The 25614-nt window shown below is 47.2% G+C and overlaps 1 protein-coding gene across 1 annotated transcript; it reads right to left on the reverse strand.

Annotated features, from left to right (window-relative positions):
* Positions 1-1743: 1743 nt before the first annotated feature.
* Positions 1744-25481, reverse strand: znrf1 (zinc and ring finger 1). Its single transcript, XM_053426232.1, has 4 exons — positions 25085-25481; positions 8522-8617; positions 2238-2343; positions 1744-1809 (listed from the first exon to the last, which is right to left on the reverse strand). Exons 1-4 carry the CDS (start codon positions 25479-25481, stop codon positions 1752-1754), a joined length of 657 nt encoding a protein of 218 aa, XP_053282207.1. The 3' UTR covers positions 1744-1751.
* Between the last annotated feature and the right edge of the window lie 133 nt (positions 25482-25614).

Below are 25614 nucleotides of genomic sequence, written 5' to 3' on the forward strand. Positions count from 1 at the left end.
TGCTGTCTTTCACACACACTCACACACACGCACACACACACACTCAGTCACTGGGCTTCAGCAAAAGCTATTTTGTCACCGTTCCAAATTCTCTCAAACACACACACACACACAGACACACACACCACATAGTGTACATACGCATACGGGATGAAGACTGACACCAGAGCATCCCAAACGTACATGTTACACAACAGGAGCGTAAACAACATTGCTGGCCCTTCACCCCCCCCCCCCCCCCCCCCCTGTCTGCCCTGGTGTGCACAAACCAGACCAGAACGGTTTCATGTCATTTCTATGAGTCAAAAAAAAAAGGAAACAAAAGAAGCAGCACACCGGAGCCGAGTCTTTCTCATGAGGACGTCCCCGAGTCGGAGTCCTGTGGTGAAATGAGAGGCCCACAGAATATTGTACAAGACTGTTTGTCATAGTTCTCAATCCTCCATGTGTCGCTGCCTTCCAAACTTTTCCTTCTCCTCCTCTCCTCGTCTCCTCCTCTCCTCCTCTCCTCCTCTCCTTCCTCCCCTGCTCTGCTTCCTCTCCTCTCCCCAGTTAAGGCCATGGGGGGGGTTGGACACAGATGACTGGCAGATCTGGATCCAGGTTCAAGATGGAAGGCCGGCTGCTGGAGACCTGTGAGGACCTGAGCACCTCAGAGGCTGAGTTGGGGGGGGGGGGGGGGGGGGGTTGAGGCCTGATGAAGCCCTTTGAGGGACTCGTCTAGATCGTCTGGACGTGGGGGGGGGAGGGGGGGGGGGGGGTAGTGTCTTCAGCGGATGTAATATGTTGGGCTCCGGGGGGGCTGCCCTTTAATGTACAACGGTGTGATAGTCACATTTTATTTTTTTTTGGTTCACGAGGGAATAATTGATCTTGGTTGGACGATGGATTCTGTCAGTGTGTGATGATCGCTTTGATTGTTTCATTGGATTTGGTTGCGTCTGTGTCCGAGTGTCCGAGTGTCCGAGTGTCAACGGCACGACCACGAGATGTTCTGGAGACAGAGAGGAGGACGGGGGGGGGGGTAGAGACAGACAGAGAGACATCTGAATTACATCTAGCACCATCATCAACATTGAACAGCTTTTAGAGTGTGTGCGTTCTGAGAGTGTGTGTGTTCTGAGAGTGTGTGTGTTCTCACCTTGGACAGTATTCAGAGTGTGTGCGTTCTGAGAGTGTGTGCGATCTGAGAGTGTGTGCGTTCTGAGAGTGTGTGCGATCTGAGAGTGTGTGCGTTCTGAGAGTGTGTGTGTTCTGAGAGTGTGTGTGTTCTCACCTTGGACAGTATTCAGAGTGTGTGCATTCTGAGAGTGTGTGCGTTCTTAGAGTGTGTGTGTGTTCTCACCTTGGACAGTATTCAGAGTGTGTGCATTCTGAGAGTGTGTGCGATCTGAGAGTGTGTGCGTTCTGAGAGTGTGTTTGTTCTCACCTTGGACAGTATTCAGAGTGTGTGCGATCTGAGAGTGTGTGCGATCTGAGAGTGTGTGTGTTCTGAGAGTGTGTGTGTTCTGAGAGTGTGTGTGTTCTTAGAGTGTGTGTGTTCTCCCCTTGGACAGTATTCAGAGTGTGTGCGATCTGAGAGTGTGTGCGTTCTTAGAGTGTGTGTGTGTTCTCACCTTGGACAGTATTCAGAGTGTGTGCGATCTGAGAGTGTGTGCGTTCTGAGAGTGTGTGCATTCTGAGAGTGTGTGCGTTCTGAGAGTGTGTGTGTTCTCACCTTGGACAGTATTCAGAGTGGGCCCGGTGGTCAGTCAGTCAGACGGATGTTCGGGGCAGGACCGATTGATCTCAAACCACGAGTCTATACAGCTACACACACACACACACACACACACAGACACACATGATATAACTTTCTATAACTATGCCGTTGTAATTTAAATACAACTTGTTCATATCGTCCTGTTCTTCCTTTGTTGATCTCTAACGCTGCGTTATGATTGGCTCAGCAGCAACCAGTCATCTCCAGCCGTCTCTGATTTCTTAACATTTATTATCATAACACATGATGAGACATCGAAGCATCATTAACACAGAACCTTTAATATCCACTGAGTCAATGTGTATGAAACCAAAGAAATCTTATCTCATCTTCTTCAGTTAGTGGATTTAATTAGAGGAAGAGCGAGATTATAAAACAGGCAGGGAGTCCAAGTGCGTGTGTGTGTGTGTGTGTGTGTGTGTGTGTGTGTGTGTGTGTGTGTGTGTGTGTGTGTGTGTGTGTGTGTGTGTGTCACCTTTTGTGGTAGATGCAGAGGCACGGCAGTCTGGCTATGGTGTCCCCTTGCTGCAGGTCCTCTAGACAGATCACACACTCACCAGCATCCCTCGCCAACACGTCATCTGAGGTGGCAGACAGACAAACACACACACACACACACACACACACACACACACAGACAAACACACACAAAAGCACATATTAGTATGGACAAAGGCAGGTTGGTGCATTACACACAGTAGATCAGTGATATCTGGACTTTTCAGCTCCTGACCCTGAAAATAACGCTGCCAGAAACTTAACACAATTCTTAAGCCACACGCACAATGTACAGATTTAATAATGGATGTCAAAAATAACTGCTCAGTGAATTCAAGGCTGTTTTGGTGCAGTTACTAAATCCCATTAAGCTCCAATGAGTTATTGTGAGTACTCACTGAAGTGATGGGTCCTTTGAATCTTTAACCTTTACCAGTGTGCGCCCCTGATGTAGAAGTTGTAATACACGATGCTGACTGGGAATCAGACCTGTGTCGTCTCCGCCTTATCCTTAAAAAACATGTAACTTCTGATCCACAATGAATTATTAGTGTATTTGTGTGCTTGGATTTATTGGTGTTGGTGCTGAGGCAGCAGTCACAGCTGAGTTCTCCTTTCTCAGCCTTTTCTGTTTATTTCAAGCATCACAATGTTCAGCGGCTCGACTCGGCCCATTCGTCAGCGAGTGCTGCAGAGCGTATTAAATCCAAAGTCAACATCTGTTCCAAGTTTTGATAATCAAGTGAAGAGTCTCGTAAAATGTTTAAAAAATGAGGTCATCGGAGTAAAGTCCTCGGGTCAGAGAGAGTGAATCTCATCTTCTAACCAACCTCCATCCACTTCCTCTGTATTTCACAGCTGTGGGATTTTATTTTGACTTTAAAAACGTCTTTTGTGAACCAGCGTGTGACCTGAAATCCAGTTTGCAGAAGCTGAAACGAGGTCAATGCAGAATATAAGTTGAAACATAATGTGCTTCACTGAATGTTTAACAAGAACTGCACTCAGGGAGCGGGGGGGGGGGGGTGCACCCGCTGCATGCACTCCTAAACATTCACTATGTGCTGCACTCTAAAATGTTTAAGTATCACAAGTTAAAAGTTATAAAATGGACAAAATGAAGACATAATATATTTATACTTATTCTATTCATATATTCAATACTGCATTGATTTTGAATAGTTATTTAAACAACCTTTATCTGAAGTACAGCAGTTCCAGTGTTTGTATATGAGCTTTAAATGTATTATGCATTAGCAAAAACGTTGGTGTCGTGACCTTTAACCCCTTACAATGCAAACTGTATTAAAACTGTCCGAGTTATTTCTGCGAACGCCGGCTCAGATCTGCAGGTGTCGTCAACAGGATGAAATATGTATTTGAAGGTGGAGCAGAAATGTGATGAAGTCCAGTCTGTTCAGGATCCACGACCAGGATCCTGGATCTGCTCTGGGATTCAGATCTGCACCAGAACTCAGTGGGTTCTTATCTGCGCCTCAGCTTCCACCCGGTTTAATGGTTGTGTGGTTTAATCCTGGTTACAAACCAACAGTCCCAGTAGAGCTGCACCACACCTCCAGTCCTGTGAGTGACTCGACGTGAGGCCGTGACTCAGAGGAGCTGAGATGTAAGATGAGTGAATCTGCTCAGGTCTCTGAATCATGAGCTCTCTTCTCACCTGGCCACATGTCCCTCTCGACTTTCAGGCGTCTCTCTCGACGGCCGACTTGCCAACAGACGTTTGGCATCCGGCTCCTTCTCATCGCTTATGAGCTGAGAGTGTCGCTGTGTGCGTCTCTGAATCACAACACAATGTCTCTCTGTGTGTCCTGGAGTGACCCGAGGACTTGATGACACAAAGATGCACAAAATGCCCCGTTCTTTGATCTTCTGTCTCTAATTCCAGCCTCCTGACTTCTGTGTGTGTGTCTCAGCCCCCCCCGCCCTCCTTCCCTGTGTGCAGGGCTATATTTAGCGGGGGGGGCATTAAAATATCATCATGCAAAGTCAAAGCCCAGAAAAGATCCAGTGGTCAGATCATGTGCTGCTACCTGCAACCCTCACCTGCTTCTCACACAGGACGGGGCAGTGCAGACGAGCACAGACACACAAACAGGCCTTTGGGATTCTGGGTTTTTCATTTGATTTGCCACATTTTGATTTATGCAAGAAATTAAAGCTGCAATCTGTAACTTGTGCTCATTCAGGGCAGACGGAGCGTTTAGTGTCACAGAGTCTGGAGACTTTCAGCATCATCAACCTCCCTGAACTGAACATGCTGGTTTGAGTTTTTACCTTAAAGATGCAAATATGATTTAAAACACATCTTAATGTAGAGAAGTTCTGCAAAATGAGATTTAAATGACCTGCAGGGGGCGACTCCACTGGTTGTTTCTATAGAAGTCTATTCTCGCTTTATAACATCATTCAACTTTTTTCAAAAGTGTTTATGTCTCCATCCCTAGTTTCAAGTCTTCTTCAAAACAGCTGATGTTCATTAAGTAAAATTATGAGCACCAGATGTGTGTGTGTGTGGGGGGGGGCTCTCAGTCAGGCTCCACCCCCCTGCTCCCCCAAATATGGATACTTCTGGTTTCAATAAAACAACATGGTGCTGAACAAGTTGTCAAACGGAGGCTTGATCCGACTCTGAGAAAGTTCACACAGAGGATTTCTACAACCTGGATATGAAACCTTTAAGAATAGATATGATGATAAAATATTACCACATAATGGAAAGAATCTCTGTAAATATGTTTTTCCCAAAAAACCTTTGATCTGATCTGCTTGAATCTTGGCAGGTGTGTGGCTGAAGGTGCAGGAGTGGAGTCGGTTCAATGTGGACATGAGGTGTCTCATCTCAGCGAGTCTGTATCTGTATCAATATTTAAATAATATATATCAGTATATAATAAATAGTTTTTATTGTCTATAAACCTTTCAAGTGTCAAGTAGTTCTTTGTTTGTTTGAGCTTTTCTAAAAATCCAGAAGGACCACAAGTTTTCCTGAGTCTCTCATTTGCAAAAGTCTTCAGACCCGTCTCTCCTTTGTCGTTGCCCCTTTGACAACAGTTACAATCTTCTGGTATAAGTCTCAATGAGCTTTGCACATCAGGTCAATCCTCTTACTCCCCGTCAGACAGGAGGTGAGGCCTCAGTGAATCTCCAGGTCTCCACAGATGTTCTGGAGGGTTTAAGTCTGGACCTTGGCTTTCGGGTCACTGGAGGACGCTCCAGCATTGTCTTGACGCCGGGTCAGTGCTGAGCTGGGAGCTGAACCACTGCCCCAGTTTCAGGCCATCACGTGGACTGTGGAGCGGATGACCTCTCCGTACATTCATTCATTACCTCGACTCCCTGCAGGGACGCCCTCCGCCAGCAGGGGGCGCCGCGGCAGGATCGTCAAAGCAACCGACTGCCTGAGCTGCAAACCCACAATGTCACTGCAGTCCTTTAAGTGTGTGATTACATTTCGTGCACCTATTGTGTGTTAAACGCTGGGCGATGTGTCGATGTGCACCGGTCACTCGGCCCCAGGTGATCGACAATAGACGCCCGCGCATCCTGGGGAACGAGATAAGCTGCAGCCCGTTTGTGGGTCGCAAAGAAAAAAGAATCAGAGCGAGGTAAAGGGACAGGGAGAGGACAGGGAGGGAGAGGGAGAGGACAGGGACAGGAACAGGGAGGGAGAGGGAGAGGGAGAGGACAGGGAGGGAGGAAGCTCCGGAGATTACACAGCGGGAACAGAGGCAGTCGGACGGACGGACCCCCGGAGGAACAGGGGACAGAGGGAGGATGAAAGAGGAGTAATTTGCTGGAAATAAAGAGTGACAAGGCAGACAGAGCAGGAGGGGAGAAGAGAGGCAAGAGGAATTATGGGAGTCCTTCTCCTTTTACCCTCTCTCCTCTCATCCATTATCAGCCATCGGGCCACTCCATCACTCAGGATCCCATCTTCCTGACGACAGCTTCACTCTTTCCTCTCTCTCTCTCTCCGTCCGTCTTTCAATCTTCCTGAATTCAGCTGCAGGCTTCAAACTTACATTATTGTTTATATGCAGTGGCCTTGTGGGCCGAGAGGACAGAGGACAACCCCTTCCCCCCCCCGCCCTCTTTAGTGTGGTTACATTATCATAATCATCAGAAACACGACTCTACTGTCCTGAGAGCACAAACACACACACACCCACACAAACACGGACGACAAGGTGACCTTCAGGCTCCAGATCAGACACACATGTCCCCGGTTGTGAGTCAAACTAGTAGCTGTCAATCAACGGGCTGCTAGGGGCAGTGAATAGACACGGCTGCTGTCAATCATGTGTTTCCACACAACACCAGGAGGCCATAATTAAAACATGCTGAAGGCAATGAATGGCAGCCGGGGGGGTCGAGAGTGTGTCTGCAGCAGCAACATTAGTAAAACATCAGTGTGGAAACAATGAGAACAGAAGTGAATCGTACATATGAAAGATGATATTAATATTATGAGGATTTCATGTCTCTAATCAGGACGAGAGCTGACCTTCAGTTTGATGATACATGCAAAGCTCCACTCACTGTAAAGTCCTCTGGGTAATCTCACCCAGTACCAATTGTGTCTTATTAACACAACATTTTTGCTCATTGCTTTTGTGACAAAGGCCTGGTGGATATCTTTACAGTAGATATTTTCTACAAGCCTGCCGAGCCTCTAGGGGGCAATAGAGTCTCCATCAACAATCCATCCAACACCAGAGAAGAAGATCGGGAGCTCGTTCTTTAAGATGCTGTGGCTTCACTTCTAGGAGCTGTCATGTCGTCCATCTTTATTTACAGTCAAGAACAAAATGTGTTTGTTGCTTATGATGCATTCACATCACAGCAATCGTGTCATATTGCTCAACTGACCTGTAGGTGGCAGTATTGCAAGAAAAAGACAGTCAGCTAATAAACGAGCACAATTTACAATTCAAACGCAATTTCAAACTAACAGAACTTTAACTTTGGAAGATATCAGTTTAATTTAACTCCTTTAAAAGGACAAAAACATATGATTTAATTATCTTGACTGTGGTAAATCATAGACGATGGGATTCAGTTCTCATGTGGGAGCAGAAGAGCGACTTCAGGAACCGGCCTGAACCAAGCAGCCTCGGCAGCAGCAGGAAATCCTCTGCCTGACTGTGTTTGGCAGCCGCACCGAATCACAGACATTTCACTAATTGGATGAGCTCAGAGGGAGATACACACTCTCCCACTGTAGATCCAGTTTCTACTGGTAAACCTCTTCTGGCTGTAATTATGAGTTCAGGTGTTTGGCCTCAGTTTGTGTCCGACCGAGCTTCACTCCACATCCAGATGGACGGAGGTCCACAGGGAACAACCAGGAGAGTCTGAAGCTTCATGTGTTGGTTCCATAGCTTCATCTGATCTGTAAGTTCTGGTTTCACGTTGTAATTTAGGGACTAAAGAAGTTCGTCTGACAAACGTACGCTCTGTCGTCAACACATGCGTGGGCGGGGTCTCTCTGTACTTGACTCTGATTGGTTTGTAGACAGTGTGTGAGGTGGGCGTGTTTTCTATCCATACCCTCTTCCAACCTCGATGACATCACGAGGAGTCGGAGCACCAAACAGACTCTGATTTATCACTGAATGTGGGTGTGAAGGGGATTTTAGAGATCTGATTGCTCATCAAGTCTAGAAATTAAGGAGCATTTAAAATTCAGTTTGATTTGGACCCAGAACTCTTTTGGTCAGACTAAGTTTTGGTCCATTGCTCTAGAACGTGGTCCGAGGAACCTTCCAGTGAAAATCTTTCCCTCCAGATGTAGAACAATGGATCCCAGCTCCTCTGTCCTCTGCTCTCAGTGGACGAGCTCCTGCTCATGTGACACAGTCCAGACCTGAGTTTGAACCTCTTTCCTTCATGAACCAGGAGAGTTCATACTTCTGAGTCTGTGCTTCACCCTCAGACTTGACCTTTGGGTTCCTGCCTCACACGGAACCACACACATCTCATGAAGCATCAGAACAGATGTGGTTTGATGTGGTTTGGGAGGAGCAGCTCAGCAGCACCGGGACTCGGTGGGGCCTCCGTCTCCTCATGAATATTCATCAGCACAGCAGCAGAAACAGGAGACTTGGCACAACAGGGCTGAGACCAATGAACATGACCCGGACCTCAGCCAAAATCAATTCAGTGTTTATCGGCTGGGCTTTCCTTCCAAAGACCAGGATCTGTCACGTAAAAAGAAAAGGTCCGGGGAGAAGCTCTTACCGTTATAGGAGAGGCGGGGCTTGCTTAGACACATGATGAAGTGAACTTCCATTTCATTGGACGCCACAGACTTGGAGCAGACAGGACACTTGAATCCTGGGAAGGAAACAAGAAAACACATCAGTGATATAAAGACGAGTGTGAAAGAAACAAGCATCGACTCAAATCATGATCTGTGATAGTTTCTGTGACCGAGCCTCCCTCCATCCTTCCCTCCATCCATCATCCCTCCATCCATCCCTCCATCCCTCCATCACAACCTGATGAACACACACCAGGTTCATCAGGACAGGATCGACCTGTTTTTAAAAGTTGTGTGTCTTCATCACCGCTTGACGTGTTTCAGTTTTATCAAACAAGCGAAACAAGGCCACAGCATTTTGTTGCAGTTCATTCAAAGTGATGAAGAGCGTTTGAAGCCCCAGTCATGAGAGTTCTCCTTGAACCTGGTCCTCGTCACTTACTCCACTAAAGTTCCTTCAGTGAAACCTGCGTCAGGAATAGGAACACGTTTATCAGACGTGCTTCAGGAAAAGAAAAAGGTCAAAAGAGCCTCAGATCAGATGACGCTCATCTTCTGAGGATGATGTGAAGTCTGCAGGAGCCTCCATGGTAAAGTACCAACTCACAGCTTCAGTGTGTTTCCTCAGGGGATCCAACCTGATGACCCCCCCCGTATCCAACACAGATCTGTGTGTTAAAGGCTCGGCTACTTAATGTTCTGAATGTTTTACATTTCATTGACTTTAAAAGCAGGTCCGCTCTGACCTCAACAGATCCATTACTCTCTAAATAAAAGTAAAAATGTGTGTGTGATGTGGTTTGAGGCATTAAATAATTTCAACCCCCCCCCCCCCCCCCCCCCCCCGATTCCCCAGTATCCTGAGAAAGCTCCCGGAGCGTTAGGAAGTGAAACTGCTGCATTTCACAGCAGCTAAAGGTCGACCGAGGATCTGTGAGGAACAAACAACGTCCACAGATTAAAGACAACGCTTCAACCGAGGAAGTAGTTTGAAATGAAAATCAGTGCATGTGTGTGTGTGTGTGTGTGTGTGTGTGTATGTGGGCTTGTAGATCCTTATGTTGTGTATTCAGTGGACTCTACGTGTGCATTCATACAGTGATTACACTTTAACTCTGCTTCAGAACCGATGGAGAACACACATCCATATATTCAAAGGTTGCATTTGATTTTTCAAGTGGTTAAGTGGTTCGTCACGGCCGAGTGAAAAGTCTCTGGTGTGTGTTTCCATGGGCGGTCCCCCCCCCCCCCCCCGAGTCCAGTGGAGACGTGAGCTGATGATCACTCTGCTCAAGCTAGTAACAAAGACTCAAGTGGAAGATGGAAGATGTCGTTATATCACATCAACGTAGCTTTGGACTTTTGTTTGTGCCGAGATTTAATTTAATTTACTTTATCTATAAATGAATTTAATTCATGGACCAAACTAACGATTTGAATGCAAACGCAAAATCTAAAAATCTTGAATAAAAAGGAGCAGAAAGAAGAAGAATATAATATAATTCTTTCACAGACGTGATGGAGCAGGTGCTCGAGTTTACACAACTTTACTTTGAGTTTACTCGTCACACAAATCAAGTTATGGCACAAACAGGGAGAAACTCCAAACTCAAACAAGCCTCAGCTTTTTAAATCTGGATCCACTGAGGACTTCATTCACACGTCTTCTACCTGATGTGAAAAGAATAATCGATATGATCGATACAACAGACAGGAGCTGTCAGTGATTCTTAAATGAGGCTTTGAACTTCAAAGTGTAGCCATTAACTTTATTATAAATAACCATGAATTAATAATAAAAATAGTTACATGTCTATGAAATATATCATTAGCAGCGATTTGGTTTCCCTCAAAATGCACGAAGCAGATTTTACTTATGAATCTTACAGCTCCAATAATACAACCTAACTTTTATGTGATAGGATGGAAACCATTGTATCAGACCTGCTGAGCATGTGATAAGAATAAAATTAATAATAGTAATAATAGTAATAATAAAGACGTCATGTTTCAAGCAGTTTAAAATGTGTTTGGCTGTAAACATGAACTGTCATGTTGAAATGTTACACAACATTTCATTAAGGATTCAAAATATGTGATACAGACATACACTTGTTTGGTCTCACACACACACAGACACACACACACACACACACACACGCACACACACACAGACCCACAGACCCCCTCCCCTCTTTGCACGTGGCAGCTGACCCACTTTTCCCTCGGCTGCTATTTACAGATGCTCCATAGGGACGAGCAGAGAGATGAAGGAAATGAGTGAGGAAGACGAGCACGAGGAAGGTGAGACAGTTCAGGCATTCGAGGAGAGACGACAGTTTGTGATACACGGTCCAGCACAGAGAAGTGTGTGTCTGTGTGTGTGTGTGCGTTTGGCTTCAGCTTAGCCGAGCACCACAAATCCTTGAGGACATTTCATATTCAGGGAGCGCAGGAGGTCACATGGGGACAAAAGTAAATCATAGGACAAGATCGTAGATTAACTATACTGCTGCCTGTATACGTGAGAGTGTATATCTGGATGTGTGTTGGTGTGTACGAATGTGTGTGTGTGTTTGTGTGTGTGTGTGTATTTATGACAGTTGTCCTGTGCACTACACCCTTGAGGATCTACTTTATGTCGAATTGGCACATTTCTCTCAAATCATTTCCCGGACTGTCCCGGCCGTGGAGAGCAGGTGAGGTCAGTGAACGCCACGCAGCACTTTCTCAAACTGGGACACTTTGGACCAGTGGACCCAGTTGAGGACGTCTCACTGGCTGCTGCAGATGAGACGGGTCTAATAACGAGTCAGCAGCATGGACATGTGTCCACCTCGCTCAAAGTTAGTTGGACCTAATCTCACTAAGCACAGTCACCATGTTCTCTGGTTTTTAATGGATCCCTGACGAGGTCTCTATCACCACCTGCTGGCCGGGGGGGGGGCTTTCGTGTGACAACTTTAAGACGTTTGTGTAACGCTCCAGTGTCCTGCAGCCCGACAATCAAACTCACATCACGTCCACACACATGTAGCCGGAGCAGCAGCAGAGGCCTCGGCGCTGTGTCTAGACAAAAAGCATTCAGGCACTCAGAAGGTCACCCGAGTTTTGGCAGCACTCAAACACTCGAAAGCTAAAAATACACGTCAGGTTGTGTTTACTCGTGTTCACCGAGAGGACAACACGAGGACGTGTAGACAGCTGCAGCAAGAGCAGCTCTCCTCTGTTCCACGTCCACCAGAAGAAGAACCTCTGAGACCTGGTTTCATCCCACCAGTCGTAACACAAGTGTTTATTAATGAGATTAACGCAACAGGTCGCATCGCACAAACAAGCTGCTGCACACGATGATCTGTCGCTAAATATTTACAACCAGTAGCTGTCGTGTGTTATTACTGCAAAGCTGCAACTCACCTGTGAGACGCTGACCTTTTGAAATTGCAATAAAGACTTTAAATAAGTGAAAATGTTGGTGATGCTCACTTTGTGTTGTTGTGAGCTGTATATATTAAATCATATATTCATAAAAGAAAAGTTAGGAAAAAGGCAAAGTTATGCATCTAACCCATTTAGTGAGGGAGAAACTGCCTTCAGGTATGAGGGGGATTCATCCACATTATTTATGCATTTAAATAAAAACTTCAAAGCTGGATAATAATCACTCAAATACTAAATCAGTCCTCAGGCTTCCAGTTTGGATTCCTCCTGCAGCTCCCACGTGGGCAGCGGCCACATCTGATTGGTCACATTTTATTGAAATAGCTCCAAAAATATGCAGATATTCATGTTTTCACCAATAGAGGGAAATTTCCAGCTTTTGCCAAAACAAATGTCAGTAAGAAAAGTATATTCTCTCCTGCATGTGATTTTTCTTTTTGTTAGTTTACGCCCTCGTTTAAATGTTCTGGTTCTGCACAATCTGCCGTCACTGAAGGAGATGAGCAGGACTCACAGTATTTAAGGAAGGAATAAAAATTACATTTACTTTGGCAGTCCACAGTCATATCTCTTTGTTCTTGGGTTTTTCCAGCAGCGGATTGGATCGTTGAAGTGTCTCTGTCAGTCAGCGACTGTCAGGAGATTAGAAACTCTGGTGAATATCAACAGGAGGAAATCTGGTCCCTTCAATCACCACTAAGACGGAGGAAACTCAGAAAGAACTCTGCTGTGGCAAAAGTAATAATAAACACACAGCTGTAGCTCGGACTTACAATAATCACATTTGTATTAAATTGTAGTTTGTGAAACTCTCCCAGTGAAACAACTGTCAAAATAAACCATAACACAACGTCTTGTTTGGTGAAATTAAATTATTCCGCCCACGAACGCAAACCTTGCATGACCAAGCTGAATAGATGGAGCTGTCACACACCCGGAGACCAAAGTGCTATTTAATGCTCCCATGGAGACTTATTCTTGTCAACCCCTGCTCACAGACACACACAAATACACACGCAGACACACACACGCACACACAATTTACAGGTGAGGTCAGTCAACTCAATCTCTGGCCGGTGCATATTTCATCAAGCCGAGACCCTGACTCAGCACGGCCAGATTACCTGTCCACCGATGAAGACTCGGGCCAACACCATTAAGTGTCTGCCACGAGGAAGAGGAGCCACAGACAAACAGCACCGGCTACATCAGATATGAAATGTCGGCACATTGTGGCTCAGCAGGACAAGAGCATCCAGAGAGGTTCAGTCTTTCTGTTTCCTGTCAAATCGGACGAGGAGATTGATATTAATTTAATCCTCAGGACAAACACATGTCGATGATTTGCACAAAAACAAGAGAAGAAGAAAATTCACCTTCCAGTAAATCCAAGTCTGGTCTTTATTTACATTTGTTTGAATATCGTTATCGAAGAACCTGCGACCAAACTAATCTGATACATCCAATCGTTGAAACTCATGTTGACAGCAGCAGAATTTAAGTTGAAGTTTAAGATGAGCCTGATAGATCTGTGTAAAAGAAATCAAAATTCTGATTCAAAAGTATTCATTTAGATTCTTCCCCTGGAACACAGATATTTTGGGGCGGGGGGGGGGGGGGGACACGGAGCAAAAGGTCGGAGACAAACCCGACAACTTGATTTATATTGATACTGGGATGATTCACGAAGTGTGTTGGTCTTTGCCTCTGGTGGTTTTGTGGTAAAAGCCAGTAAGATGTGGTCTGTGATGAAAACCCCTTCAGGGCTCTGGAGTCACCTTGTCCGGGCTCGTTCTGCAATAATCGCCGGTCGTTACTTAACAAGTCTTAATCACCTACAGGTCGCTGGGCCGAGGGAACAGAGGCCGGGGACGATGAATCGGACGGTGAAGCACAGGAGGAGGATTTGATTGTGTTTTGTTCATTCAAGCCCAGACATCTGTATTTATTTGGTAAAGAAACCAGGTTAATGTTGATGTTTAATCTAATGTAAGATTATGTTTTTATTTATAATGTCCAGCCCTTCATGGACTCTTTGTGGCCTGGGGTTTCAGTTCAAGCCTCTGATTATAAGACGTGTTGAGGATTTAGTGGCCTCTAGTGGTGATTTGGCAGATTGCAATGAACTGAGTTAACCTCAGCCCTTCGCTTCTGAGCTCCGACTCAGTAGATCAGTCAAAACAACTTAAGTCAATTAAAAAGCAGTTTTAGGTCACATTTTCAGAATATGGAGAATAAGCAGATGCTGGTGTTTTTCTTTTCTTCGGCTCTTTTGCTTCAGGGAGCTGAGGATCATGGGTAAATTCCCCAGTTCAGTTGTACTGACAGATTGGAAGGTTTTGTCTCCTGAACAACTTTGAATCAGAGGGAAAGGAATCAGTCAGCAAACACAGACTCATTCGTTAAGTCTCACGTTGACTGATCCTGGATCTTCAGTACCTCGACTGGTCTTTAGTAAAAGCACTGAGAGACACAGCAGTACTGCAGCAGACAGTGTAATTAAAACATGGATCCTCCTGTCTCGTAACGATGAATAATGTCCAGGAGGGGACGGCCGGACTGCAGATAGCCACAGTCATCAGGAGGAGCCGGTTTAAATCACACCGGGGCCCGGGGGGGGGGGGGGGGGGCTGCACAAACAACTCTCCCAGATCCAATCAATAGCACTGTAAAATCCTGACTGTATTCAAACCTCACATAAAGTATCCGCAGATTATTAATTACTGAGAAGACGGAGGTACCGGCCCTTGTGTTCACTCCTGGACGTTTTCTGTATCAACAGTGGACACTCGGTGGACTGGCGTCAATAGCTTCAGAGGACAGACAGACAGACAGACAGAGAGACAGACAGAGAGACAGAGAGACAGACAGACAGACAGACAGACAGACAGAGAGACAGACAGACAGAGAGACAGACAGACAGACAGACAGAGAGACAGACAGACAGACAGAGAGACAGACAGACAGAGTGACAGACAGACAGACAGACAGAGTGACAGACAGACAGACAGACAGAGAGACAGACAGACAGACAGACAGACAGACAGACAGACAGACAGACAGACAGGGGAGGAGGAGGAGGAGGAGGAGGAGGACGGGGGAGACGGTGTAACTGCGCCGTAAAATGAGGATCACAACAGTGCGGGGGCCGAGGGAGAGATGAATCATCGGGCCGTCGACTTTACGGTGCAGAAGTGAGAAGGAGGAGAGAGCAGAGGGGGGGGGGTAAACGAAGGGGGGGTGGGGGCAGTAAAGCAGAGAAAAGAGGAGGGCGAGACAGAAAGTTGAGGGTAAAACACAGAGTGCACAGGGGAGCGATGGAGAAGGAAGCGGCAGAACACTGAGAATAAACACAGGGAGGGAGTGAAGATGAATTATGAGTCCTCATATCCAGGATTCAACTGAACTCCACACGTCTCCCTGAGATCCTCCAGAGACGCTCTACGTGACATCACAAGTGTCTGAGTCAGGAGATTAAAGAACATGTGATTTCCAGAGCAGAGTTAACGGAGTGTCCGCCCTCCTGCCGCTCTACCCTCACGTGAACTCCCTGTGGAGATTGTCCTGTTGTTGTGACAAAGTTTCCGAACCCAACAACCTCCCGCTGCGTTGCTCGTGTGTGAAAGGGAAACTCCAGAGAATATCCAGACCCAATGCTCTGGACATTTTCCAGAGTTCACGTCCTGAAAGGGCCCGAGTGTAGTTTTGGTTTAAAAGCAGAACACAATTCTTAATGTGAATATTCAGAATCTGCAGGTAAACAATCCGTGTGGAGAGGAGAATCAGAACACACACAGAAATACATCAGCTGTGATCTTTTTCATTTATCTGTATTCACCTAAAACACCTACAAAGCGTCACTGTGTGTGTTTTATGTGAAGAAACGTTGGAGTTAAAGGTAAATTAAAGATGGAATCTTGGCCCCGGATATTAACTTTGAGGCCGACACGTTGTCAGTCAACAGCCAATCGGCTCAGAGCTCCAACAAGGAAGGAGTCCGGGAGCAGCTTGGAAATGAAAAACCAGTGAGAGGTTGCAGGTTGAGTTACGTATGTGAACTGGTCCGCTGAGGCCAGGCTAGAGGTTTTCAACTCTGTGGAGGGGAAGCTGGAAACCGATCCAGTTGGAGATGTGCACACACACACACACAGACAGACGCACACACACACAGACACACACAGAGCTCCATGGCAGACAGGCTGAAGGCAGAGATTCTTCTGCAGAAGCACAACAAAGCCACTCTGGGACTTGAGCTCCGTGGCGTGGCAGACTGAAGGCGGAGATGGAACACACAGAGGCACCCCAGGCGGGTGGTGTCAGGCAGGCAGATCGTGGAGGAGGAGACGGAGAGAGGACACCACTAAGGCTACAGATGGAGTCTGAGAGCAGCCGGGCGCGAGGACGGAGACGAGGTGAGAAGAGCAAGAGCGTCTCTGTGTTTGGTAGTGAAACAGGTTTTCTAAGAATAAGACGAAGTGAATCATTTAGTGAGAAACAGAGACACCAGGACGAGACGTTCAAAGACTGACTGAGTATCTGTAGATGAACAGATGAGAAGAGAACAATATATATCGTACATTTTCAGTCCAACACATTAATATTAACCATAATATGTTATTAAAATGTAATTATCCCACAATGTGTGCAAGGAGTGTATGATTGTTATTGAAACAAAATAAGCGGCTGCATCTGGTTATGAAATGTGCATATGTTGTATTTTATCTCATCGTTAAATTAAACAGGGTACCCTTTATTTTTCAAAATAAAATATGCTGTTAAACAGGTGTGTCAGTCCCCCCACCCCCCCGTTCTTAATCCCAAACAGGAAACACTCATTCCTCCAGTATCCCAGCGACCTGTCACATGGATTATTATGATGTTTGGTTCATTCATGGGCCCCAGAGGATGAACCCCAGTGACTTTGGTGATCTCCCGACTTTAATCACACTGATCAAGTGTCCATTGAGTTTCTTCTTCATATAAAACAGGATGAAAGCTCATGATTGGTCGAGCACTTGACGCCTTAGTATGGCTTAAAGTTTGTACAACGGGGGGGGGTGGGGGGGGGGTAGAGACTCGTCGTCCATCCATCTTTATTTATATTTCATTTTCAGTCTTTGCTTTTCACTACGAACAACTTCCTCCATGTCGTTTCCTCCAACTTTATAATGTGTCAGCAAATAAAGCAATACATAAACAGCCATTGCACTATTTGTATTACACACACAGACACACACAGACACACACAGACACACACCTCTCTGTGCCAGACAGGAGGAAGCCTGATCGGCAGCAGCCCACCACTGTCATGACCATAAACAGCGGCCCAGGGAACTGTTGGCCCGATTACATCACAGCTTACAACAACTAAGGCAACGCTCGCCAACTGCCCCCCCCCCCCCGGAAAGACCCGAAGTTTCCATGGGAACAGGAAAGAACAAGAGAGACAGAAGACGAGGGAGATGGAGAGACGGAGGAGAGGATGGATGTCGGGGGAGTGGAGAGGAGCGAGCTGACAGGAACAGGAAAGTGAAGAGCGTGTCTTTTGTTTTGTTGTGTCGCACGGGGAGGTAACGTGACCTTGGATGAAGGGGAGAGGAGGAGGAGGAGGAGGAGGAGGAGAGGTGAAGAGGAAGAGGAAGAGGGAGGGATGTATAATCATACGGTGAAAGAGAAGGGACGGCGCTGCAGCTCGAAGACAGCAGCGTCACCGCAGGTTGAATCTCTGGAGCCTCAGAGACGTTTCCTCCAGAGATAACAGTGACATCGGTTACACAACACGATGACAACAACGGTGAACAACTTCACCACAAACACACACACCTGGAGATATTTGTGGATCATTTTAAAAACATAATCCAGGGGCTACATTCATGATAATGTGTTTTTCATTTAAAGAAGGAGAACAAACCTCCACAAGGAATCAAATGATGCTGACATATCGTCATAGATTTGATAAAAACAAATTAATCAAATAATTTCTGCCACATGTATCAAGTGTGTTCAGAAAAAAACAAGAATTCATGGAGCATTTTCACTTCAAGACACAGGCGCCTGTGACTGGAAGGTCACTGGTTCGATACCCAGCCTGTTAAAGACAGATCTGGTTGATCAATGTGTGAATACTGAAGTGCCCTTGAGCAAATCCTTTTAGCCACAACCCTCTGCCCAGCATCCAGATGTGAATGTGACCTCACTCTGAAACTGGGAGGCCCTGTCACAGCTCCCCTTGCTCCCAGTCTGCCCAGTCTCTTCACTTCGCCCTGACCACATCCAGACGCTGACGCCATGCCCGCCTGACGGCTGCTCCTGATTGGCCGGTCTGTTGTTCATATGGTGTTGACATTCAGCCACAGCAGTGATGAGACCTTTGATAGATCAACCTTTATGGCTTTCAGACGACTGAACGCTCTCCAGGGACTGTTCCAGATAACGATAACACCCCCCCCCCCCCCCTCTAATCGTCTCCTCTCTCTCCCTGTCACTTTCTGTCCTGACCCCGAGCTCCCCCCCCTCCACCCTCCTCTTTTTTTCTTTTCCTGCAAATGCACGTTTGAATGGTTCACGTCTGTCGGAAGGGAACAGTGCGGCTGAGGCAACAATCGCCAAGGTGAGGGGAGGCGTGCACGTGAGAGTGTGCACGTGAGAGCGTGCACGTGGAGAAAAACAGCAGCGATAGGCAGCTATGTGGTTGTCACAGCAACAAAAGCCCATCTCCCAGCCTCACTCCCATCATCTCATTCTCCCCTCGTATGTATGCAGAGTGTGCGTGTCCTCGTATGCCTCCTCTGTGTGTGTATGTGTGTGTGTGTGTGTGTGTGTGTCTGCAGTGCCCTGAGTTAACAGGAAGGAAAGAGACAGGCAAAGACGGGGAGAGTGTGTATGTGTGTGTGTGTGTGTGTGTGTGTGTCAGGGAGATAGAGGCAGAGGAAACAGTAATAAATTGCAGTGCTGACCTATATTCTCGATTCCTGCAACCAGACAGTTCAGCGGCACAGATGTCCCCCCCCCCCCCCCCCTCGGTTCCTGAAACCCTCGGCTGTGAAACGAAGCCTCGACGCCTGCGTGTCCCCGTGTGGCCCTCGCTCGCTGTGCATCAGTATTTGTTTTTGTACTTGTTTACTTTGTGTGTGTGTGTGTGTGTGTGTGTTGTTGCAGTGCACGTGGGAGGATCTGTGCTGATTTATTTCAGCGCTCAAAGAAACAGATTTCCAGCCTGGTCCCCGTGTGGAGCTGATGTCAGAGTGTGGACGCCATCACTTGTCAATAATCTGTATCTGGTGGAAAGGCTTCTCTCTTTTTTTTTTTTAAATCAACCCAAATCCTAAATCTGATGATGCAAGCAGAGGCCGAGCAGAAGACTTACTTCATTCTCTCTCCTGAAGGGAACTGAGGCACAGTTTGTCTTTACCTCCGCTCGTTTCATGGCTCCGATGAAATAAAAGCACGAAATCAACTGATCCAATGTTATAAAGTGGGATTGTGAGCAGGTGTCTTCTTCTGTGCTGTTGTTCCTCCGGCTGGACACACAGGGACGTGAAGGGGCGGTCGACAAAAGAGAATCAATCAGATTAAGCTCTTGTTTTTTTTAGGCATTTTGATCAGTTCTTCTCAGTTTCTCATCGACATCTATATACTGGTTTTTTTCTATTGAGCCGTTTCTGTCCACACACGTGTTTCAATCTCCGTCTACACTAACATACACAGGGATTGCTCCGGAGCTCTGGATAACTTCCTGAGGTTCTCCTGAGGGGCCGTGTGAGAACACAGACGTCTGAGTGATGTCAGCGTTCCTCCTGCCAGCCCGGAGTGAAACCTCCGATGAGTCGATGTGAGGAAGCAGCAGGAGACACATCGGACACATCGCTGGATGAGAAAGAAAAGCCGGACACACAGAAGATCCAAAACCTTATCCTTCCAGCAGGTTCTGTGATTCCATCCTAATCCTGCTGAATCAGAAACACGTGCTGATGGAGCTCTGTGTTTGCTAAGAGCTTTTATATGAGATGATGAAAGCTCTGGATTTATATAGAGCTTCTCTAGTCTTGATGACCACTCAAAGTGGTTTCATTCACAAACACAGTGCTGTCTAAGAGCAGTCCTTTTTCTATAAGAACCAAGACTGGGAATCAAACCGCCGACCTGGTTAGCGAACAACCCGCTCTGTGTTGTGCAGCTCAACTCAAATCTAATGAATAAAGGTAGAAGACAAAACTTCTGTATTCAATCGGATTTCTCTTCCACTAAAAGGAAACACATGTTATTGATTGATTTAATTTCTAGTGAATTAAATCGACATGAAGTTCAGTTTTTACCCAGAAGGAGAAGAACCTTCAGGTTTGTACAGATTTAGATTCAAATTTAAATTCTTCGTCACATTTAACATCCAATCATCTTCTCACTCTGAAACAATACGTTGAAACCTTCGTCTTTTTAACAGATTAAATGTAATAATCTGATTATCAGAGTTGCAGCAGCGATTACAATCCGTCCATCAGTCAAACCGTGCTGCTCGTTTCTGAAACACGACGCTGTGTTCGACAACACTTCCTCCCCGAGGTCTGACACACACAGACACACACAGACACACTCAGCATTGTGTTCTGTCAGCAGTGGTGAAGTGACGCCATCCAAAACGAAGCTGGTGCAGGATCACGGAGCTGCAGACGATAATCCCCCCCCCCCCAGCGAGGCTCATTTGACCCCCACGACCTTTTGGATGAGAGGAGGGGGCCACTCGGCTTCCACTGCTGTCTATGTGTGTGTGTGGGGGTGGGGGGGGGGGGGTAAATGCATCTCTTCACGTCTAAATGGATGTTCATCAACACGCACACACGCACGCACACACAGGCACACACACACACACACACACTTCTGTGTCACCATTGGACGTTGTCTTGAAAAGGGCAAACAGTGGGAGGGGCACCTGTAGTTTGTCTGATTAACGTACATCCACATCCAGAAGGTGTTTCACTGTGTGAAGGAACATCTTCTGAGTGTGTGTCTGTGTGTGTGTCTGTGTGTAACTACGTGAAGATGAGTTCTTCCCTACATCAACATCCACTCTGCCATGGAGCTCATGTTTTCATTCGTGTGCGTTTGGTTGTTTGCAGGATTACGCAAAATCTATAGAACCGATTTCCATCAGGTTTGTGGAGGGGTGAGTGTGAGGGTGATGAAGATCCCACTGGAGAGGAACCAGATAAACAAACGCTTAACGATGGTCATGTCTGAAGCTTTGAGATGACACGACCCTCATTACAACAACCAATAAGAGTCCCCCCCCCCCCCCCCCCCCGGGGATACGCAGCATAGACGTCCTTCTTGCTAACGTGTACTGTTCGCTTAAAAAGGATGTAAACTGAAAATAAAGTCCCTGATAAACACATAAAGCCACTCACTTAATGAATTTGTCTTTCAAAAGGTAAAACATCAAACTGAGTAACTCTCCGAACGCCCAAATCTCCCTGAATGCAGAATCAAACCTCTTAAACTCAATGAAACAGTCAGAACGGCTCATGTTTTCACATCAGGAGGACGTTCATAGGGAGCGTGAGAGAACCGTCATTACACATTATCTCTTCGACCTTTGACCTGGTCTCTGATGTACCGACTCACAAACCGCTTGTCACCCGTACGATCAGGAGAACACGTCGGGACAGGGACAGTAAGAGACGTGAGCACAGTTTGCTGTGAAAGGCGTGTGAGACTGAATTCCCAGAGGAAGAAGCTCTTCACTGCAGCTTAGACCAGGATGAACTTGACAGCCTGCATGTGCTTTCATGCAGCGGCCCCCCCGCTGAGCCGAAGCAGAGCTCTCACAGAAATAAACGGGGACTCAGAGTTTAGTTTCTCCGACTCTGTGCTGTTGTCGTGCTGAACGCAGTTTCCAGCAGAATCTCATTCACCAACAGAAAAAAACATCTTTAGCTGGAACGGCACAAACCTCCACCAAGACCTCACATCCAGACACATGAGTGAGTGCTTATAGAAATAAAGAAGTGGTCTGATCAGCTTTATGATTTATTACCTTCACCAATGTTATGTTTTCATTGTTGTTTGTCTGTTTTTCTGTCCGGCAGCAAGATCCCACACAATCTAACAGATCTTCTTAGAACTCGGTGGAATATGGACCAAGGAGGAGCTTGTTTATACTTTAGGGTTCATTCACATTTCGACCAATGGATTTCCATGAATTTCAATAATTTCATGACCGAACATTTTGTGAGATCTCTGTGTATACGCGGAAAAAGTGACAAAATGTAGTATTTAAAGTAACTATGAGAATTCCAAGGCATACAGTTTACCTTAAAATGACACAAACCCAAGTACTCCTGCTTATATTTTGACCATATTTCTTTAAATGCATATGAATTATTTAAAACTCAGCATAAATTAACGACTTGAAAATGAATGATTCTAACAAATTTCCATGACTTTTCCAAAACTTTTGGGATTTTATTTTTTTCCATGACTTTTCCAGGCCTGGGAAAAACACATTTTTTAAATTCCATGACTTTTCCAGGTTTTTCATGACCGTAGGAACCCTGATACTGGAAGACGGTTCGATCCAGGATTTCTTCACATTTTAGTGAATTTCTCAAGATCTTGTAAAATGTGGTGAAGCTTTAAAACGTACAAAATGCAACTCCGGCCACCAGGGGGCTCTTAATCAAAACAACAGCAAAGGACCTGGTTTGTTGACGTCGCGAAACAGCAAAGGATCATGGGAGTTCCCCCCCAGAATTTGGTGGAAACCTGTTTAGTAATTTTGCATATTTAAAACAAACAAACTAGCAGAGCCCTGTCACTAAATAGACAAATATTGAGATCAGAAACATCTCGATCTCTGCGTCAGTTCTTGACAAATTAAACTGCACACTGTCTTTTCCTGGAGCATTGAACCTGTGACATGTCCCCCCCCCCCCCCCCTCGTCTGCACTGTCACCCAGAGGAATAAAGTGATATAACAGATTGAAGCTGTGGTCGGCCCTGCCCTTTCCTCCGCTCAGACTGTCAGGTCCTCGCCGGCCGCTCCTGCAATTCCACTTGATGGGCTGTCAATCTTCTTTATGTGATCTTGCCCGAGGCTGGGGGGGGGGGGGGGTGCACCCTCTCTCAGCAGCAGATAGGAAACACACTCTCTCCATCGCTGTGGTTCGGATCATTTAAAACATGTCTCCCGTCTTTTTACCCTCGTGTTATTGTTGCTGTGACCTCTGCAACATGGCCGCCGCCAGCTCCAGCCTTTCTGCTGACCACACCCTCATGGAGATCACTGTGGGAGAGGATTTAGACCTGGACGTTAATATCTCTGAGCCCGTTGTCTATCACCTGACACCAACGTGACCTCTGGCCGATGTGTTGGGGCTCCCAGTGCAGACAGCAGCTATCAGGGCCGACTGGTTTTCTTTTATCAACAGAGTCGAATGTTTCTCCACATGAAACACAAGCAGTGACACTTCCTGTGGGTTGTCTAGCTGCAGACGACATTTTGCCTGATATCTTCTCACAGCTGCTTGTACAGATAAACCAAGAGATTGAGTCAAACTTGAAATGAAATGAAAAACCAGAAGCTTCCATCTGCAGAGTCGACTCGGATTCTGCATGTGTAGAATCTGCTCGTGGAGATCATGGACATCGTGGCGCTTCCTGTACTTTGACCATTTCCCTCAAGGCCCAAATCTGCAGCCTCTGTTTCTGACGTGTGCATCTTCCTCGGTTTCCCTCTGCAGACCCCCCCCCCCCCCCCCACCTCCCCCGACCCAGCCCTGTTATCTCCACCCGCTGATATGAACGCACAGCAGAGTCGCTAGGCAATGTAGGTAAGAGAAAAACAGCCGAGATGTTGATATCCAACTTGCTTTTCTCCTGCTGTGAGCCGGTCAGGGCTTTAGTAATGAGAGCCTGGGGACCTGGCTCGCTGTGCATGTGCATGTGTGTGACAGTGAGTGTGAGAGTGTGTTTGAGTGTGTGTGAGTGTAAGTGTGTGTGAGTGTGAGAGAGAGAAAGAGGAGTGTGTCTTATCTTCCTCAAGGACTTGGTTGCCGAGTGTCTGTGTGTGTTTGTGTGTTTGCAGTTGGAGGCGAACCAGCTGTGGCCATGTGGCGAAGGGTTTGTTGTTGTTACGTGCGTGTCAACATGTGTGTGCATGTGTCGAACGTGTGTGCGTCTGTGGTTTCCCTGCAGCGACAGCAAAGTGCATCATATCTCATCGGCTCAGCCACAGAGTCGTCATCGTCCATCACAGACAAACCTCGAAACCCTTCTCCCCCCCGTCCTGCCTCGCCTCACCTCCCTCCCTCCCTCCCTCCCCCCCTCACTAATTGACTCAGACCCAGATTTGGCAACAAGCTCATTACTGTCATTTCACACAACATGGAATGACCCATGCAGACGGTGCAGCGGCGGCCACAGTCAACACGAAGCAACACCCTGCAACGCTATGTTCACCAAACCCAACAGCCCCCCCCCCCCCCCCCCCCACTGCTCCCAGTTGATCAAACCACCTATTAATAGCACCGTCGGGGGGGGCGTTTGACCAAATGGAGGTTTCTAAAGCACCTTTCTGTCTTTTAGCCGAAACTGTAGGAGTCAATATTTTCAATTTCAAGCTTTTACCTGCAGAATAATGTCAAGTATTAAATGTGGGAGAGCTGCCCAAGGCCCCTGCATCTCTCAGTGTGTGTGTTTGTGTGTGTCCCTCCTCAGTCACCACAGGGCTACATGTTGTTTCACACACAGACACACACATGTCAGCCTGTGTTCTACGCCTGCAGCAGCGGATTCTGTTGTTTCTCTGCGTCCTCAGGCCGGAGCTGCACGTCCCCTCACAGCACTGACATTTAATGGCACTGCATCGGTGTCTCTCCCACCTGCAGGTAAACAAGGTGTGCGTGCGTGTGAGTGGAGGAGGAGTCGATGTGCGTGGATTGCACGCCTGTGTGTGTGTGTGTGTGTGTGTGTGCGTGGTTTCCTGTGATGATTAATCCTCCAGTGTCAACAAAATCAGCCTGAAGGGCGTGTGCATGTGTGTGTGCACGTGTGTGTTAGTGTGCATGTCCAGATGTGTGTTAGTGTGCATGTGTGTGTGTCCTTACCGCTGTGCGCGCTGAACCAGCGGGGTGCGATGTGCAGGGGCAAGGTGTCAGCCAGCGACCCCCGGGACCCTAGGTACAGAACCCCGTCCGTGTGGTGCCCTCCTCCCCCAGAGTCCTGGTACCCGGTGCCGTGGTGGGGGGCGGCTGTGGTGCCCCCTGACCCCCCTCCGGCCCGGTCCGAGTCCGTCCCTCTGGGGGTGTAGAAGCCGAAGGGCACGCCGGGGCTATGGTCGATGCCCATCCCGGCGACGGAGCTCACCGAGCGGCTCCGCAGGCCCATCGTGCCGCTCGGCCGGTAGTGGCCGAAGTGGGCCGAGGGTGGCACCGCGCTGTCATCCGTGGAGACCCCGGGGAAAGCGCCCCGGGGCCGCCCCGCCGTGCTCTGCTTGCCCCCCATCCGAAGCGGGGGACGACTGGGTGGCGGAGCTGGGTGCAAACAGGAGGGGGCTCGGCTCGATCCGCTGCGGGTCGAGAGAACCGAACCAGGCTGTGGCCCCCTCCCCTCGCTCCCTGTCTGTCTCTCGGCCTCC

This window comes from Pleuronectes platessa, chromosome 7 (assembly GCF_947347685.1).
Source record: "Pleuronectes platessa chromosome 7, fPlePla1.1, whole genome shotgun sequence".
In the NCBI taxonomy this organism is placed as follows: Eukaryota; Metazoa; Chordata; class Actinopteri; order Pleuronectiformes; family Pleuronectidae; genus Pleuronectes; species Pleuronectes platessa.

Coding starts and splice junctions, on each gene's coding strand:
- znrf1 (XM_053426232.1), bottom strand. CDS start 25,481: ATGGGGGGCAAGCAGAGCACGGCGGGGCGGCCCCGGGGCGCTTTCCCC. Junction 8,618..25,084: donor CTGGTTCAGCGCGCACAGCG/GTAAGGACACAC, acceptor TTTCCTTCCCAG/GATTCAAGTGTCCTGTCTGC. Junction 2,344..8,521: donor GCCCCGCCTCTCCTATAACG/GTAAGAGCTTCT, acceptor CTGCCACCTCAG/ATGACGTGTTGGCGAGGGAT.